At 33.9% G+C, this 18,454-nt stretch overlaps 2 protein-coding genes and 2 long non-coding RNA genes across 8 annotated transcripts; 2 read left to right on the forward strand and 2 right to left on the reverse strand.

The window, feature by feature from the left end:
* The first annotated feature begins 2,660 nt into the window (after window positions 1-2,660).
* LOC148762229 (uncharacterized) lies at window positions 2,661-5,533 on the forward strand. The gene is made up of 2 exons (XR_016027061.1): window positions 2,661-2,745; window positions 5,131-5,533. It is a non-coding gene; the product is annotated as an uncharacterized LOC148762229 (long non-coding RNA).
* A 1,592-nt stretch (window positions 5,534-7,125) lies between these two features.
* LOC18596278 (trihelix transcription factor ASIL2) lies at window positions 7,126-9,014 on the reverse strand. Its single transcript, XM_007024659.3, has one exon. The coding sequence runs from the start codon at window positions 8,476-8,478 to the stop codon at window positions 7,288-7,290; it is 1,191 nt and encodes a 396-aa protein (XP_007024721.3). The 5' UTR covers window positions 8,479-9,014; the 3' UTR covers window positions 7,126-7,287.
* Window positions 9,015-11,328: 2,314 nt separating this feature from the next.
* Window positions 11,329-12,995, forward strand: LOC108662620 (uncharacterized). The gene is made up of 2 exons (XR_016027102.1): window positions 11,329-11,895; window positions 12,903-12,995. It is a non-coding gene; the product is annotated as an uncharacterized LOC108662620 (long non-coding RNA).
* A 1,344-nt stretch (window positions 12,996-14,339) lies between these two features.
* On the reverse strand, window positions 14,340-16,071 carry LOC18596280 (Dormancy/auxin associated family protein). 5 transcript variants are annotated; one of them, XR_016027101.1, is made up of 4 exons: window positions 15,538-16,071; window positions 15,225-15,313; window positions 14,657-14,785; window positions 14,340-14,626 (listed from the first exon to the last, which is right to left on the reverse strand). XR_016027101.1 is itself a non-coding variant. In XM_088807488.1 (3 exons), exons 1-3 carry the CDS (start codon window positions 15,797-15,799, stop codon window positions 14,747-14,749), a joined length of 390 nt encoding a protein of 129 aa, XP_088663614.1. In that variant the 5' UTR covers window positions 15,800-16,071; the 3' UTR covers window positions 14,340-14,746. The 5 variants fall into 5 exon arrangements, 3 of the variants coding, with proteins under 3 accessions (XP_088663614.1, XP_017979411.1, XP_007024723.2); XR_016027100.1 differs by having other exon boundaries at window positions 15,214-15,313; window positions 15,538-16,064; XM_088807488.1 differs by having other exon boundaries at window positions 14,340-14,785.
* Between the last annotated feature and the right edge of the window lie 2,383 nt (window positions 16,072-18,454).

An 18,454-nucleotide genomic window follows, 5' to 3' on the forward strand; every position in this document is an offset into this window, starting at 1 on the left:
ACTGCTGCCCATCACGAAGTTGGTATTTGGTTAATGATATCAAGAGAAGAATTAATCACTAGGAAGTGACTTTGCCCTTATCTATTTATATTATCTATGATCTATTATGATAATGGAGATATAGGCAATTAGGCATAAGCACAATCCTTTAAGATGTCCACGATTTCTACCGCATTCTTTTTAATTTACAACTCAAATATAATATTATTAGTTTTTATTCAAAATTCTATCCTACTTTTTTTTAAAAAAATTTAAAATATAAAAAGATTTATATCTTTAAACAAATATCATAAATTAATCATTGAATCAAGCATTTGAATATCCTCTTTACGTCTTATTATTATAATAAATTTCAAATGACATTTATTTTTGTTAAAGTTTTCTTTACAATTTAAAAAACACAATAATTTTTAAATTTGTTCGATTAATTTGTTTTATATTTTATAAAAAATTAATAATAAAAATATCAATCAAATCGAATTTTAATGTTTCATAATTAAGATTGAAGACGGGGGATGTATCAAATAAAGTATAGTAAAAGACAAGACTGCATTTAAATCATTTTACTGAAAATATACATACGACACAAATAATATTTTTAATAATTAATTAATTATATATGCAAAGATTGTTCTATATGCATACCTAAAAGTGAAATGTATGGTTTACTGTATCCCATAAGAATTGGATTAACATAATTATTCTGCAACAAAACGTCAGAGCATATTTTTTTTCCCACGTTGCTTAGAATTTTCCTTGTTTTAAAATGATCAATGGCCTATATAAAATTTAAACTAATGCAAATTGATTAAACATGCTTTTAGAATGTTGCTGATTCAATTCTATACTTCTGAATCATTCTTTTTCTGGAGTAATTAATTAAATAATATAAAAATTTATACATCACAACTTATTTTCATCATGCATATTTAATTTGTTAGCAAACAAGTCTTATATTTTTTAATATTATATTGATGAACCATAAATATAAAAAAAAAAACTATTTAGTCATTAGATTTTTTTAAATTGTCTTTGAACTGACACGTGGCAAATAAAAACTATCAGCAATCTTCATGTAATTATCTGCTTTAAGTTTTCTACCGAACAATGATTATGGTAATGATAATTATCAATTGATTGAGATTATTATTGACAACGAAGCGTTCAATACCGAAACTTTTGGATTTGGTTTTAAGATGAAGGGATTTAACCCCAAAATCGTTAAGATTAATCTTTTAACAAACAACAGCCCGTATGACAAGCAAAGTCGACGGCTGTGATTTATTAATGAGTTGATGGATGGCTTGGTGAGGTCGCCATCAGTAGCCATCAATTGCAGGTAATGGGTAGGCCATCAAAATCATTGGAAAACTGAGGGTCCTGATTTCATCATGAGCATGACATTCTATCATCTTTCTCACAACTACCTTAGATTTCAAATTTTGTAATGGCCCCCAACTCTTCACTAGTAGTTGGTGCCACATGGATGCTTTCTTTTTTCTTTTACTTTTTTTTAAATAATAAACAAAGCAATATGAATTAATAGTTTAAATTTTTTAAAAATATTTATTAATTTTATTTCATTTTTAAGTTAAGTTGTTGCATGTAAACACTAAATTAAAGATGTTTATGAATCCAACCAAGCTCATTTGATAAAATTGAAAATTTAAAATCAGATACTAATCCAACTCAATTATTTAATCCAATCATTTATATTGTATTTAAGCATTTAATTTATTAATTAATGTGTAATTTCTTATCTAAATAATAAGGTTCAAATCTTTTTTCTCTCAATTAAAAAAAATAAACTATTTATATTATGTTTATATTAAATAATTAAAATATATTTTAAAATTAAGATTAAATAAATACATATATTATTTATTAATAAAATAATATTCTCAAATAAAATCTGAACATAAATAGAGATATTAAATTTTGGAAATTAGATTAAGTGTAAATCTTTGAACTAAAAAAAAAATTAAATAATCACTTTCATTCTTTATTTTAAACTTTTAATATAAAATTTAATCATAAATTATTTATATAAAATAATCTAAGTTTAATTAATATTCATTATTCCCTTTTAATATGTTAACTATAATTTTTCTTTCTTAAATTTTTTATATACACAAAATAATAAAAATAGCCATTAATTTTTTTTAGTAAAATTGAGTTTTTTTTATCAACTAATAAGATAAGACACTAATAATGAAGCAACTTATATGGAGTTAAGAGCCTGTTTGACTTGATTTTTTTTTAATTTAAAAGTAATTATGAAGCTCTTATGAAAATAATAATTTTTAAAATTAAATTAAAATTATTTGATAAAATTTTTTTATAAGTTTTTTTTATAAGTTATAATTTTTGTTAAAATTATCAAAGAAGGTATTTTTTTTTAGAAAGTAATATTATAATTATTTTTAATAAATGAGAATATTTTTAGAATAAAAATAAAAAATCACTTATATTTTTAAAAAAATAGAAGAAAAAGTTTCTCTTTGGAGTTTTTTGTAAGTTTTTTTTTAATTTTATTTAAAAAAAATTATTTTCTTTTTAAAAGCTTTTCAAAAAATTATATTTAATATAATTTTAATTTTTAAGAGATAAATAAATTAAAAAAAAATAAGTCAAACGTACACTAAATGTGATTAAGCCAAATCACAAGCTTGTTTCTTTAACTAATATGTTGGGGTTTTGGTGCCACCAATCAAAGTTCCTTCTCTGCTCTTTCAGGCCCAGACGGTAAGCTTCTCATCTTTTTCAGCTCGAGTCGGTTGCAACTTTCTCTGTAGTTGGAGCTTATATAGGGGTCATGAACCTAAATGGGTTTTGGATTATGTAGCTGTTTGCATGATCAGGGAACTGTGGTCTTCCAAGATTTATGGTTAAAAAAAAAAAAAGAAAAATTCCATAGCTGACAATTATAGCATATTTTATGATTGCTTGAAAACTAGGAGCATATCAGTTAGAAGTAACTGTGATGTTTCCTTTGGCTTTCTCTCCGACAACTAATATCATTCAAGACCTTTTTTCCTATCTGTTTTCTCCCTTTTGTGCTTTACCAGGATTTTCTTGATATGTCTGAGATTTCAATGTCGTCAATTTTGTTTCTGTGTTGCTTTAAGTGCAACGAAATCATATATATATATATATATATATATATATATATATATATATGTATGTATATGTAGATATGTATATATATATATGTATATGTACATGTATATATATGTATATATATTAGTATTTGAATTTATTATGTACTGGGACATAAGTGCGCAAGGATTGTCTAAAGCCAAAGGATAAAGAATTCCAGTCTTTCATCCTTTTCTTATGGTTTGGACCATCGTTTGACTATTTTTATCATTAAAAAGTTGCATATTGTTATCATGAGGTAAGATTTGTTTCCTTTTAAGGTAATCATCTGGTCTAATGAAGAATTACGGCATCTCATTCAACTGTGAAAGACATGTTTTTATCATAAAACTGAACAGTGTGTTCCTTAAACAATCACTAAATTATTGTTAATAGAAAGCATCTTATCAATCAGAAAATTAGCAGTATTTTTATATCCCATTCAAGGGATTCAAATTTTTTTTTAAATTTTCAATGTCATGATACTTCTTCCCTGATAATTAGTGGAGTAAGTGAAATGAAACTAGATAGTGTTTCCTTTCATTTACTTCAACTACATCATACAAGTAAACAAATTTGCCAATTAAATCTGCTTTTATGGAAGGCCTGACTATTAAATCTGCTTCCTGTTTTAAAATCAGATAAAAATATGTATGCAAAAGTCATGCCTATTAGATCCTTGATTTAGACTCACAAAATCTTTTGAGACCTTAATTGTATATATTGTCATGTTCAGAAATTTTTTTTTTACATATATCTGTATATTGTCTTCAAAACACAGCTAAACTATTATCTCTATTTACATGTGAAGTGATTTAAATTTTCTGAAGGTCTTAGGGTTCTTAGTTCCCATGGTATGTACCATATATGTTTGTAGGTACTTTATCAAACATTTCATATGGTTCTATGTTTGAATTTGATTGAACCTTGCAGAGAATCCTAATAGAATTTAGAGGTGCACTTTCTAGAACCTTTAAAATTTGCAGCCAATCTCAAATAAATTTTCTAATCTGCTTTTCTGACCTCTATTGGTGAACTTGCAGTCAGAAAAGCTTCCCATTTAACTGAATAGTTATATAGTTCTCAAACTTTCTTGAATTTGAAAGTTCCTGGCTAGGAGGCAGTCTACATGCCAAAAGTATGACAAATGAACTTTCCTTGAGTGTAAAGTAAAGTAATGGTCACTTGGATCAGTATGAAGGCTAAAGAATTACTAGTTTCCTATAGGGTTACATCTATGATTGGTTATCTGTTATGGAAGTAAACTGTTACTGGCTCTCTACAATTCACACTGAGAATGAACCAAACCTTTCTATGACACAAGGGTAAAGCTAATGCTGTGAATGGTTGGACTTAGACATTACAATTAGCTATTGTATCAAAACCTCAGTGTAGAAGATTTTGTGGTCAGATTGCTCCTTACGGCTGATTTATGTAGGTTGTCCATGTGTAGAATATCTACAAGCATATGGATATAGTATTCAATATCAATTTGGCATTTTGTTTTTGTTTCATTTGCCTTCCTCTTTTTGGGAAAGAAAGATAGGATATCAATTTCATGCTCTTACTGGATGTATATATCATCGGTCTAACAGATGCTGGTTGAGTCTCATATACTTTTATTGTTCAATGTCCACATCAAAGTCTATTAGTTTTAAGTTTACAAACCCTATGTACTTGTATTGTTCAATATCCATATCAAAGTCCACAAGTTTTAAGTTTACAAAAGCCTAATATCTTTAATAATTGGTTATTTTATTAAAAAATAATTATCTAGGATTTTCTGCTTAATTTTGTTCCATCATCAACCTTAATTTGGGCATCTATGTTAACTTTGATTTCTTTAGGTTTCTCTGAGTGATTGGGTGAGTCACCACTCTTAAATTTACAATATAGTGCCATGACAGAAACTGTCTATATTTAGTTCTCCCTTATTTATGCTCTTTGGTAAGATTGGTTTCTTTTCATATGTCTGATAGTGTATCTATGTAGGTAACATGGCTTGTCTGGCATGGATGAAACAGCTAGCTTGAAGTTTACCTTCAAGCTAGGAACAGATAAAGCATCTTAGAGAAATGCAGGTCATCTGAGGAATTGTGTCTTCTTTCCATTTGTATGCTATGGCAGCTGTGTTAAAAAAAGAAGTATGTCTCACTTATAATCCCATAGCTGTACCTTGGGTCGATGGTGCTTCTCTCTTTGAGATGCTTTCAACTTAGACACCTGCTATACTTGTTAGTTGTTACCCTACAAATGTGAAACTCTTGTCCATCCTGGTCTACCTATGCTACACATTGAAACCTATATTTTTCTAAGCATTGAAGTTGAGCAGTCCATTTACCAGGATATGCAAGTTAATCATTTTGGAATCCATAAGGATTTGATTTGAGATCTACTTTCATGGATAAGTAAACTCCTGCTTTAGGAGTAAATTGCATGTCAATTGAAAGAAGTTTCTTATGTATACCCATCATTTGTTTAAGAATAGTGCCATTTAATGCAATTCCTGGAAATTTGGGATCAAATCACTTGGTGCATTACAGATATGTGTTGGACATATGAAAATTAGAAGTTGAATAGCAAGTTGCAGTGAACATGGGATGTTTTTCCTACTGGTGTTTGTCTCACAAATAGCAACAGATGACTTTTAGAGATATCTCATTATATATATATATATATGGTCAGAAGTTTGTAGTTAGCTGATACTAGTTTAGTACCATACACAATGAGAGAGGTAGAAAATACTGGACTCTACTAAGTGGGCACCGCAGCCAGTCAGCCACACACACTAAGCTATAATACTGATGCCATGATTTGGATAAAAAAAGAAGAATTCAATTCCTGCTACACTATTTGTTTCTGAATATTTATGCGAAAAATTCCAGCATGTTATTCGTTGATGCAAACTCTCTGGCATTCTGTTTGACACAAGAGACGTAAATCGATTAAATTGAATTTTTTATCTCTATGTAGGCATTTATTGAGATGCATTTTGTTTAATTTCTTTGAAGTTGCTCTATCCAGGAGAAGAAGTCAAATGCACTTACATATTGCCTTAGTTGGATATGTCATCTTCTGTAAAATAATATAATAGGAAACTTGTTGCAGATTACCCTAGAATGGTTTGCCCCACACCAAAAGATGGTCACTGCATAAGATGAGCAATGAAGTTGTTTTTCTCCAGAATTACACTCATCAAATGGACTCTTTCTAGCTGTTGATCAAGCGCAGTAGTCTTCACATTCCTGGGATGAAATTAGGAGCGAGGTACACCTGTTCACTGTCATCAGCTCATCAGTTGAGAAACTTACCAATCTTGGGTAAATCTAGACGTAATTCATGTCCTCTTTTCCTAGACCAGCTTCATCTTCATCTCTTTTTAGTTCCAAGCGTATGCTGCATTTACGGTAGGGGAGGGAGTCATAAGTGCCTTTTAGATCATATTCTCATTGTTTTTGCACGTCCTACTATTGGTTTCACTAGGCATATCAGTCAGCAGACTATCCACCAAGACCCCTGGCTTCTGGCTTGCAAAAAACTGATGGTTAAGAGTAAGGTTTCTCCCTACTAATGTTTTCACTTGGCACGTCCCTCCAAATATGCATGGTTGGCATTTTGGAAACAAACATAACTTTTCTATTGAACTAATCCATTATTCTGATCTGATTGTAGATGATTTAATAAGGATACAGCAGCAGGAGCTTGAGTAGTCCAGTGGGAAAACTTTACTATCAGCAAGCGGTGAACCAAAGTATTGCTCCAGAGAAGTTTCGATGCTGGCAGCAAGTCTGGCTACAGAACCAACTTTGAGACTTGGGAATAACTGTATGGTATAGACCTGTAATTATGGTTATTAAACTGATCCTTTCAACGGCTCACCACACACAAGCAATGAAACCATCAACATATTTGATTTGACAATATCCAACGACATTCACAATGAACTAAAGAGGAATTTCTTTGTGTACAATCTAACTGAGCATCTGGTCACTACCTAAACATTGCTTCAAGTTAAAATGTGATAAATTAAGTACAACAAAGAAAGCAGCAAAATACACTCCAAAACTACCAATTCCAATACAAATCTAGGGTCTTTACCCAAGAAAACACATAAATCTAACCCCTAATCCAATGCCAAACCTACAGAATTTAGTTACTACTATCGCTATGGTTATTGTTGCTATTATTATTATTATTATTATTGTTAATGTTACTGTGATGATTACTAGAATTCCCAATTCCACCTGCTTTTCTCCCATGCTTCAACTGCGAAATCTCCAGCTGGGTCTTCATAAAAAACTGCATCCTCTGCAACTCCAGCTCCTTTGCAAACTTCATCCTCTGCTTCTCCATCTCCACCACCTGTTGCAGCTTCGCACTCTCCGCCTGCTCATACGCTTCGCCGAACCTCAATATCGCCTGAGTCAATTCCCTAACCGAATTCCCCCACTTCCTTCCTTTTCCCCCTGAATTTACACCCTTATGAACCATCCTCCTCGCTCTCTTCCCCGTTGGAGGTGGCGGTAAACTATCCAACGAATCCGCTTCCTCCTCCTCCTCCTCCTCTTCCTCCTCCGAATCGCTATCCACCGGACCCCGTTTCCTAAGCTGCATCTTGTTCTGATTCTTTTGTACAACCATCCTAGGTTGCTTTTGTTGTTGTTGCCTCTCTTGAAGCTGAGAATTTCGAAATGGATTCAAACTGGACCGGATTCCAACCGGAATCCCCATGGGTACCTTAGACAACAACCCAGTACTTCCACCACTACCGCCACCCACGGCCGAAGTATGAACAGCAATCTTCGCCGTGGGTCCTATAAGTTGATCCAATTTCTCGAAAAAGACCCACTTACTCGGCCCACCTCCACCTGCAATCTTAGCTTTCTCCAACTTATACTTCTTCTTAACCGTATCGATTCGATTCTTACACTGAATATCCGTTTTCGGAGTCTTCGTGTAGTCCTCTCTGCCACTCACGATATCCGCCACTTCTTTCCAATGCTTCTGCTTTAAGTTCCCACGGCTCAGCTCCAAATACCTCTCCCCCCACGCGTCGATTAAAACCGCCGTTGCGCCTTCGCTCCAGCAATCTTCTCTTCCGCCTCCACCGCCGCCGCCGTTGTTCTTCGGCTGCGAAGGCTGCTGCTGTGGCGGCAAAAGCGCCAGCGCAAGCGCGTTTTCCTGTTGATGCGGCTCTTGTGGAGGTGATGCTTCGGAAGGAGGCGCGGCGGCTACCGTTACGGTTATGCGACCGTTGGACGGCCGTGACGGTGACGACGGAGATGGAGATCCGGCTGCGCCGGCCGACGGGTGCGATTGGATATCTTCGTCTTCCTCCATCGAGATCCAGAAAATTCGATAATTTGAAAAAAAAAAAAAGAGGAAAGGATAATTAGGGTTTCGACGAGCGAGAGAATTAGGGATTTTTGTTTTTGGTTTTGGGAGTCTTACTAGTTCTTTTGTTTTTTTTTATCGGTTGACGGGAGGGAAAGTGGGGGGAAGTGACGGCGTCGGTGAAGGAGCATAGAAGAGGGGACACGTGGAGGAGCGAGAGTGAGGTGGAAGGATTTGATTGGGGAATTGTGGGGATCCCGTCACCGGCGTGAATGGGTTGCCGGCTTTGGTTGTTGTACCGTCCCGTTTTTATCTGACTTAATTGGGGAATTGACGGAAAACGCCATCGTCTTTTGTTGAATTATCGGTTGTACACTTGCCTTCCGCGTTATCATTTTCCGGTGCTGTACCTAAATTACCCTTTTGTACCCAAATTACTGGTAGTATCAAATCTGTCGTCGGTCAACTCAAAACCTCTCATGTGTTTGCATGGAAGTGAAACATATTAAGCTTTTCTTTCAACTACAATCCACACATTTCATTGTATGTATCTCTTTTTAGCTTCTTAATATTTATTGTACAACTTTAAAAACAACAAAAATATTCATTTAAGTCACATGGGACATATATACTTATTATTAAATATTATATGTTGCGTTTTAGTAAGTTAAAATTACTATATTTGCAAAAAAGTCAATTCCACTTTTTTATACAGTAAAATCAAGTAAATTGCGTGTTTTTTCTTTTTTGGTGCTTCCAATCAAGTGAATGTTTACCGACACGTAATCATATCATGAACAAAATTTGATAGCACTTTTTACCAAAAAAAAAAAAAATTGTACTTGAGACGTAGGGGTAGTTTAGTCATTGGAGAAACCTGAACTCAAAAAGTGTAGCAAGTTCTGATGACTTTGAGGTAATCCGTGCATGTTGTGGATGTCATGGGGATTCCATCCTGATTCCTGACTCTAACGTGGATTTTACACGTGTCATACATTAGCTGGATTATGAGGGGAACGGAGAGTCACGTCGGGGGGAATCGTTACCCAGTGTGCCGATGTAACCGACAAGTGTCCGCGATCTGTGTTAAAAAGAGAACATCCTGACGTGGGTGGACAACGTACGCAACTGGGCTGAGGGTGACGTGCTTGCCGTTGCCGGTCTCTACATTGCGCCTTTGCGTCCGTAAACTTCCAACTCTCTCCAGCACGCACAGCTCTTTAACCAAAAAATAAAGAAAATGATAATATTATAAGATTTATCAGTTGATAAAAAAACTGCTAATATTAACATTAAACATTTTCATTTTTTTTAAAAGGTCACCAAAGTTGAACTTATAATAAGGTTATTAAATACTATTATTTCATATAAAAGCATAACTTTATCTAACCAAATGGTAAATACTGGCATGATCAATTTTGGGAATTCCCATTGGAATTGAATTTATAACACAAAGTTAAACAAGTGCATGAACAATTTTAATGAATATATACCCAAAAATTTACTGATTGAAACTAATTGAAAGAAGCAGATTCCCTCGCAGCACCATGGAAGACCATTATTGAATTCCCAAAGAGATGCAGACAGCTATCTTTGAATTTGGAGTTTCAGACCCCTTTGGCACTCATGCCACGGTGAAATGATGATGGTCTTCTTATTGTGACCGCATCTGCCTGCCAAGAGCAGGCTACTGGACCACTAGCTCGGCTCTGGAGCTTACATATCTAAATTTGACAGAATTAGCAGCTAGCGTGGGAGGAACCTAAAGGCTAATTAATAAAGTGGAAAATATCAATGGCCAATCCGTGGAACACTGCAAAGCCTTATCAGCCTTTATTAAATTAAATGTTATACTAGTAGTTTGTTTTTCATGGATCATTCTCGTTTGTTAATAAACAAGAATTCTAGTTTAGCTAACAAGGATAAACGTCATTTCAGTATACGTGAAGTCAAGATTTGATCGAAAAGAGTTTTGGTTTGGCTTACCTTGCACCCAGGCTCAATAAATTTAAAAATTTAAAGTAAAATATTTAAATAAAATTTTTTTTATTGAAATAAAAAAAATTATTAAAATTTTATTCTTTTAATTTTTTGAGATGTAAAATTTTTAATTAAATTTTTATAAGTAAGTTTTTTTAATATTTATTTTTCAATTAATAATATAATCAATCTATTTAATCTTTCTTGAAATATTATTGATCTTAAACAATATTTTATTAATTTTAGTTTTGAAAAACTTTTTTCTCCTGAAGTAACACTTACTGGAATTGTTAATATTATTCTAAAAGTAAAAATCTGTAAATTAAAGTAAAAAAATCTGTAAATTAAAGTGAAAAAATCTGTAAATATTAGAACAATAATACTTAATTGTTGAATGCTTATTGCAAACCGCAAATAAAGCTCACAGCTTTATGAAGATAATAAAAGAACAGATTTCTTGTGTATTCTTTGAAGAAAAATTGAAGTTTGAAGAATAAAGAGTAAATGAGAAAGGAAGATTTCAAAAGTAAATATTATACAGTGAAAAAAAAATTAGTTTTATATATAAGAAAAAAATAACTGTTAGAAATCATTAAATGCGTTGATTGGAAATAAAAGATATAAGTGAGAAAAAAATAAATGTTGGAAATAATTAAATACATACGATTGTTAGTTTATTGGAAATAAGAGAATATAGTTGAGAATTAATAGTATTCTAGAAATAAGGAAGTAATAAAAAATTGAGATTTATTAAGTACATAATTAAAAAAGTAAAAGAACAAATAGTTTTATTAATTATTTTTTATTTTATTTTTTTATATTTTTAATATAATTAATTATATTATAATTATTATAAAATTATAAATTTTCTCTAAAATTGGGACCTCTCCAAATTGGGGGCCTAAAGCCCTTGCTTGGGTGGCTTCACCCAAGGGCCGGCCATGCCTGCACCGTCTTGAGCGAACATCCAAGAGTCGAGTGGACTTGGAGATGTAGCTAGGGGAGAGCACCGGTCGGTTGCAGTTGTGCAACCGATCGAAACCGACGTCGACGGTCACAGTCGACGGTCACAGTCGACTCAATTATTCGATGCTAATTTGAGAGGTCGACTTTAACTGACAGTTTTAATGCTTCACGGTTCTGTCACCGGCAACACTACCTCCCCACCCAAGCCGATCGAAAATCAAGGGGAAGGGTGAAATTTCATTTTTAGCCTCTTTAATCCCCTTTTGTCTTCTGTCTCTTTCCCGATTGTTGTATACACTCATCAAATGAACCCCCTTTTTTCCCTTTGAAACACTAAAAACCTTCTTGGCTTTTTCCTCGATCCTCATCAATTGCCGTAGTCGACCCCTTGCTACCGTTGCGGTCCTCCTCGCCAGTCGTCGATCGTCTCTTGCAGTTGCTGTCATCTACTCATCTTCCCTTTATTCAAGCCCCAAGGTGTATACAATGTTGAAGAACTTGTGTAGTTGATAGATTATGTTTGCTCTATGTATTCCCTTTCTGACTGAAGTTAAATTAACAGAAAGTTTCTCGCTACGATGAGAAATTTTCTGTTAATTTTGCCTTGTTTCTCACTGTAGAGAACTTGTATTCTCGCTGCAACGAGAAACTTTCTGACTTGCTAATGCGGTCAAGCCCATCCACCCTCCAACCGATCGAAATCGACTAAAACCAAAGTCAGTTTCGATTGATCGATTTTCCCTTACAACCGATCAATCTCGGTTGGTTGTAAGGAACTTCGATTTCTGTTGGTTTTAGTTTCTATACCGACCGATGCTCACCTTTAAATGTAGCGTATCGGACCCCTCTTGCTTGCAGGGCCAGCACTCTTACCGTTTAAGCTATATCCCCTCAACATAGAAGGTAATCAAGACTGGATTTCTCTGTTATTTGCTTATGGATAATAGATACCAATTTGGAGCAAGTTCTAAATCAGCCTTTAGAAGCTTAAGACACAAAGAACTTAGTCATGCACTGTTTAAATCACCCAATTATGAATTGATCATTATAATGCTTTGATCCCAGTAATCCGCCCATTATTCTGCCATTCCAAAAAAAAAAAAAAATCTACCCATTGTCCTTGAGGTTTGTTGAAGTTTATGATTCTAGTAGCTGAAGGTTCAAATAAAGGCACGAATCAACAGCATTGAAGGAGAAGACTAAAGGGCGAAGACTAAGGGGCGTTATATGGCATCGTTTTGCTTCTTTTCCTTTCATGTTAAAACGCAACCTGTAGTGTCATTTTTTTTTGTTATGTTTTTTAGTTGCTGAAGTCTTACAACTTAGCTTATTGTCATTTCATGAGTCTGTTTGTTAAGCCAATAAAGGCCATGTGTTCATATCTTTTGTTTCTTCTTTAGCTGTTAAGAACCGTTGCCGGCATAAAATTCAATGCTTTCAATATTGTGCTCAGCTGTTTTTCTCATGTTTTCCTCTTGTTATAGATCCGAGCTTGGGGGAAGAAATTGTAATCTCGAGGCAAGAATTAGTATATATACAAAAGATGAAATAGGAATCGGCAGCTTGTTAATTCCAAATACTTTGCACTTGTTCTGTTTTTACTTCACGACTTTGGAAATTCATTTCTTCTGAGCTTAATGATTTTTATTTGAGTTTTCCTTCAAGGTTATTGTCTACTATGTATTTCTTTATTAATGCTTAATCTCATCAATCAAAAATGTTTTAACTTTAAGGCTTAACTTCTTTCTCAACTTCGCTTTCTACTTTAATGGCTCTCTGTTATATTTCGAAGATTATAAAGCACCGTCAATACGATCAACTGAACATCTTGTCTAATTGTAGAGTCATATCTTAATTCTATTTTATTCATGTGCTGGTATTGACTGCTAAATTATATATTTTTACTAAAGAACAAATCAAAGATAGGAACCATTGGTGCCAAATGTATTAATTACTTTGTAAGGTTGCACATTGCATATGATATAATACGTATGGTCTAATAATATTAGTGCCTAAATCCAAGCCGGAGAGGCAATTGAAAGTTCACCTATGATATCCTTATCTGCTTCAGAACTGGTTAACCACAACATTTCTTGTGCTTCATTGTGTTTACTTGACCGAAACAATATTGTTTTGCTATTATTATTATTATTATTATAAGTTCTTTGGTATATACATGACTTACAAGAAGAAAAGGATTCAAACTTTGAATCTTAATCTTCACCTTGGATAACAATCAGTAGTCCAAATTAACGTAATTAGGTTGTATATTTTGCTATAATTTTGAACAGATGTCTGCCTGCCCGCCCAATATCAAAGAAGTCTCCTTTGATGATCATTCTCCCCGACACTTGTTCCCTACTTCGACCTTCACTATTGGGAGTATCGAATCTAATTAACTATGGATTTGGAAGGGGCAGTTGGGCGTGTCAAATGGGCGAAGCGGCCAGGAGCAGAGGATATCTCAACCGTGCAAAACACTGCAAATGTCAATGAGAAAGTGAATTAAGTCAGACGCAAACTTAATTAGTCCACATTGACTGTTCTTTGTCCACAGCTCCACAAACTTTTTTGGTCTTGTTGATCAAATACAGCTATATCTTGAGATCAAAATTTTCTTGTACTACACCAGGTAGTTTTTCTGGTCCGTTTGTATGGAAAAAATTTTGTTGGAAAAGTGCCCGTAAAATTGGATCAACTTTGTTGGGCTTATATATATATAATGCATGATGAGACAGCTTACCGAACTTTGAATAAACAGATGAGGGCGCTTACAAAGTCAAAAAGCATCTGACCCACATTTGGATTTAACTCATAGCTAGTGGAGAGAGATTAGTGGCTGTACCGACTCGTTCAGTTTTTATTTGCCCCCACTTTCCCGGTGGCAAATCAGGCAGAAGCAAATTCCATTAAGAAAAGAGTTATAATAAGCTGCAAACGAGTTTCATTGAAAGAGGATCCATATGTACACAAAACAAAGCCAAGAAACAAAACAAGAAACGGAAAATCATATGTACAAAAACTTGAAGGAAAAAGAATCTCTAGCTAGCCAGAAAGATTATGCACAAAACAGCTGATCCCCTACGTCTTTCCTCTCTCGGAAACTCCAAGAAGCCGTGATTTTCTCAATCGGTTGCGATTGTTCACCATCACCCAATCCGTCTTTTTGTTGTAACCAACTTATTTATTAGCTATATATAGGCTATTGATATATATATATATATATATATATATATATATATATATATATATATATAATGAAATATCCATCAAAGTTTCTCTATGTACAAAAGTTTCTTCGACGCTGATTCTTCAAAAGAAAAATCGCCTATTCTTCTCTCAACGATCCAAAGCACTTATCACAATCCTGCAGCATATCAACACAAATGACAAAACATAATTGGTTAGCAACATGGCCGATAAACATTCCAAAACTTTAGCATTTGCATTTCTTGAGCCTTAGTTTTCCTTTGCCTCTCTCTTAAGCCATAGGGAAAGATCTTGTAAATTCAGTGAAAGGCTCAAGTGAAGCATAGATTTTCGGTAGCTGTCTCTTTGATTATGTTAATTCGGGGACTATCAGGGTCATGGACTTCTTTTCCCTAGGAAAGTATTTTGAGTCAACTTTCACATAATTTCAAGCCACGTTCCAAGTTATTTTGATTTATATGATGACCATATTTATTCCAGGGGCTAACTACGGGTTGAGAGCAATTTTTGTAGGGAGGGGAGTGGATCAAGAGAGAGGCAAAGATAGAATGTGTGTTTATAAATAGCAAACAAAAGAGAGAGAACCAATCGTAAACCGTCGGACTTCTAGACTCAGCGGATTCCAGTGCTTCAGCGGACGATTTCCTACTCGTGAATCTCCTGAAATCCCCACGTGGTGTCCCCGCTGCAACCATTAACACATGTTGTTAAGTACATACAACTACCAACACTTCAAAGACTCAGAGAGCAGAATTTCTCTTCCCTCAAATCGAAAAAGAAAAATCACCCAATAAATACTGCCTTCAAGCCCGTTTTAGTCTAAGAACGTGGCCCTTTGATACTAGAAAACAATTAACGAAGAAAATATAACAAAGAGAACAAGAAAAGTGACCATGAAAATGAACTTACGTGAGAAAGGAGTCCCAGGAGTACTCGACCCGGAAGGAGAATCCGGAGTTGAACTCGGCTCCACCGATAGGTTTCTAAAACCAGAGTTACTCTTAAGAATCGTAATGCTCCTAGTTATCATCATCTTATTATTACCATCAACAACAGGAGCAGGCGATGATCGTGTGGATGAAAACGAATCATACTTTCGTAGTTTTCCGAGGCCGGTTTCCGGCATGGGCCCGGCAAGCGTTTCGTCCCAAAGTTTGTGTAGGAACCCCATGATCGATGACCGACTCTTCCCCTTAACGTAACACCCGTTCGAAAGGCCGTAAACAAACAAACAAAAAATTATTAGTATTCGATGAATATAGATTCTTTTCTAGTATATATCTTTTAATTTGTTTCTCTAACCCGGCCGAAACGACTGTTACTAAGAGAGGGGAAGGAACGAAACGTAAAAGGAAGATTGGCGAGGTAGTGGGGATACGCTGAAAGAGTTTTTTTATTCTCAGAGAAGAAACGGCGGATTAGGGCTTTATAGAGAAATGGTTGAGAGAGAGAAAGAAGAGATAAGGTGTTGAAGTTAGCTTCTTTTTTCTTTTTTTATGGTGCATGGCTCCGGCTAAATATGGCTTCATCTGGAGCCATCAAACGAAACAGGTTAAATTCGGATTACTCTAAAACCAGTGTTACTCCTAATAGTAATGAAATGTTGAGTATAATTACCGGCCACTTTAATGTTTTTGACATTAACCTCAAATGCAAGACTATCGTGGAATAAATATGTATCACGGTCTCCAATACTAAGTAATTTATGTATTTTTTATCAACACTTAATGTGGTACATATATATTAATGATAAATGAGAAATGACCACTGCATTAAGTGAATGTTATTTGTATTCTTTTATTCATCCGGTTGGTCTTCTAATATAATTAAGGTATTAATTTGCTTGTCTTCATAACCCTACTCTATGTTGTTCTCCAAATTTGAGCCTTCCATTATTAATAGTAACAATTTGATTATTGCTTTCATCTATTAAAAGGATGGAAGGCCATTAATTCTCAATATCAACTACAACATCAACAAACTTATTATTGTTGTCGTTACAATTAGAATTTGACTTAAAGTAATGCACATTTGAAACCCAATATATATAGAATCCCGAAAAAGGTAAAATGGAAATGGACCAGCCAAATTTTTTGGTAAAGCCGAGAGGAGAAATGGGAAGTCAGCTCCAAAGAAATAGGAGCCATTTAGCCGGAGGACTTGGTCAAGTGGGTGGGAACATGTGGCTCCCACCTCGATAGATACAGTTTTTACACGTCAATAGGATAAGATTGAAGTAAATCTAGATCCACCAACATTTGATGCAGAGGTGGTGCAAGAGTGGTAGGACCCCTTCTCTGTCACGTGACAAGGATTGTGCATCTAGCTAGCCTCTGCGATACTACCTTGGCAGCTGCATAATCAGATTAATTTACATTTGATTTTCAGTACTAATCCAATACGATAATGCCACATATGTTTGCATAGATTAATCGTTTTATGTTTAAGCTAAGCTCATTTACAACTTTTAAGATGATGGCAATAGTTTATTCAAGTTAGGGTTTAAATAAATATGGGTCCATGATGAACAATCTCCAGCCGGCAGGCATTGACTTCTTTCTATTCTTTTTCTAATTACTTTTCAATACATTAATCATCACTATTAATTTGTGTGAATAATTATCGTATTAAAAGCATTAAAAAGGATCGATTCTCATTCTAGGAAAATCAAAAGTTTAAGGTAGTCATATTTTGAGCTTAAGTTCCATTTATACTTTTTACTTTTACTTAACATGATTGATAATTAATCTGTTGGGTTTGGTAACATGAGTTTGTAATATAAGTGGAACATTAATATTAAAGTGGTTGGATTAGGTTTAACTTAATTTGGTTTGCCCCAACAGTGCATTCCTTCCCCTTGAGGTACAAGGAATTCCTGCCCAACATAGAGAAGAAAAGAGCTGAAATTTATATTCTACAAGTTCACGAGACAGGAAAAAACCTATGGGAAGGGATGGGTAGTGTGCTTATCATCCTTTTTTATTGAATTTAAAAGAAAAAGGGGCCAGTGTTAAAAATATTGTCAGTTGGAGGCTTGCAAGTTGCAACAATTTCCAAAACCCTCTTGTCTTTTGTCAAAATTCAAGCAAAGAACCAGTGGATAATCATCTTGCCTTGTAGTGAGGTATTTTTTTTTTTTTGGTCTAAAGAGATATATACAAGTCTCAAACGCTCAAAGAGAGAGACCCCATTTGTCTGGAAAAGGACTTTCTTTATTATTAACCTAAACCAAATGTCTGGTCATATTCTGATTAGCTATTTCAATTTCTTAAATCCTTTTCTGAGTAAGTCTTAATTATATAAAATAATGGGATTAAAATAAAATTTATTACTATACTACAATCCAATGTTAAATTTTATTATTGTACTTTCAATTTTGTTGATTTTAAAATAAAAAGTAATGAAGTTGAAAATTTTCACGAATATTTTATTGATGTAAATGACAAATTTTTTTATTAAAAAAATTAACAAAATTAAAAGAAGAATGACAAAATTTAACAACATTCAAATACTGTTAAAATTCATTAATCTTAATCCATGCTACAATGACAAATTTTGATCTTCATCCTTAAAGTAATTGGTTAATTTGATTATATATATATATATAAAATAAGCAGTGCCAAATTTGAGTGGGTATTGAGGAAGAAGGACAGCAACCAGTATGAATATAGAAGATGTGGTTATCACTGAAGATTGTGAATGAGCTGTGTCAGGAAAAAAAATTGGTTTGATTCTTCAAATCCAATTGGGTGTCAAATTCACATCAGAAATGGTCCCCTTGCAATTTCAATAATTCTGAAAATATTTTCCCTCAGATCCAGTAAAC

Source organism: Theobroma cacao, chromosome 6 (assembly GCF_053813885.1).
Source record: "Theobroma cacao isolate CCN51 chromosome 6, ASM5381388v1, whole genome shotgun sequence".
Lineage (NCBI taxonomy): Eukaryota > Viridiplantae > Streptophyta > Magnoliopsida > Malvales > Malvaceae > Theobroma > Theobroma cacao.

What these genes read in the sequence shown, in the direction of transcription:
- LOC18596280 (XM_088807488.1), bottom strand. Translation starts at nt 15,799, where the DNA reads ATGGGGTTCCTACACAAACTTTGGGACGAAACGCTTGCCGGGCCCATG. An exon ending in TCCTGGGACTCCTTTCTCAC is followed by an intron (nt 15,314 to 15,537) that starts GTAAGTTCATTT and finishes TAATGGTTGCAG; the next exon opens with CGGGGACACCACGTGGGGAT. An exon ending in CTGAGTCTAGAAGTCCGACG is followed by an intron (nt 14,786 to 15,224) that starts GTTTACGATTGG and finishes GATATGCTGCAG; the next exon opens with GATTGTGATAAGTGCTTTGG.
- LOC18596278 (XM_007024659.3), bottom strand. Translation starts at nt 8,478, where the DNA reads ATGGAGGAAGACGAAGATATCCAATCGCACCCGTCGGCCGGCGCAGCC.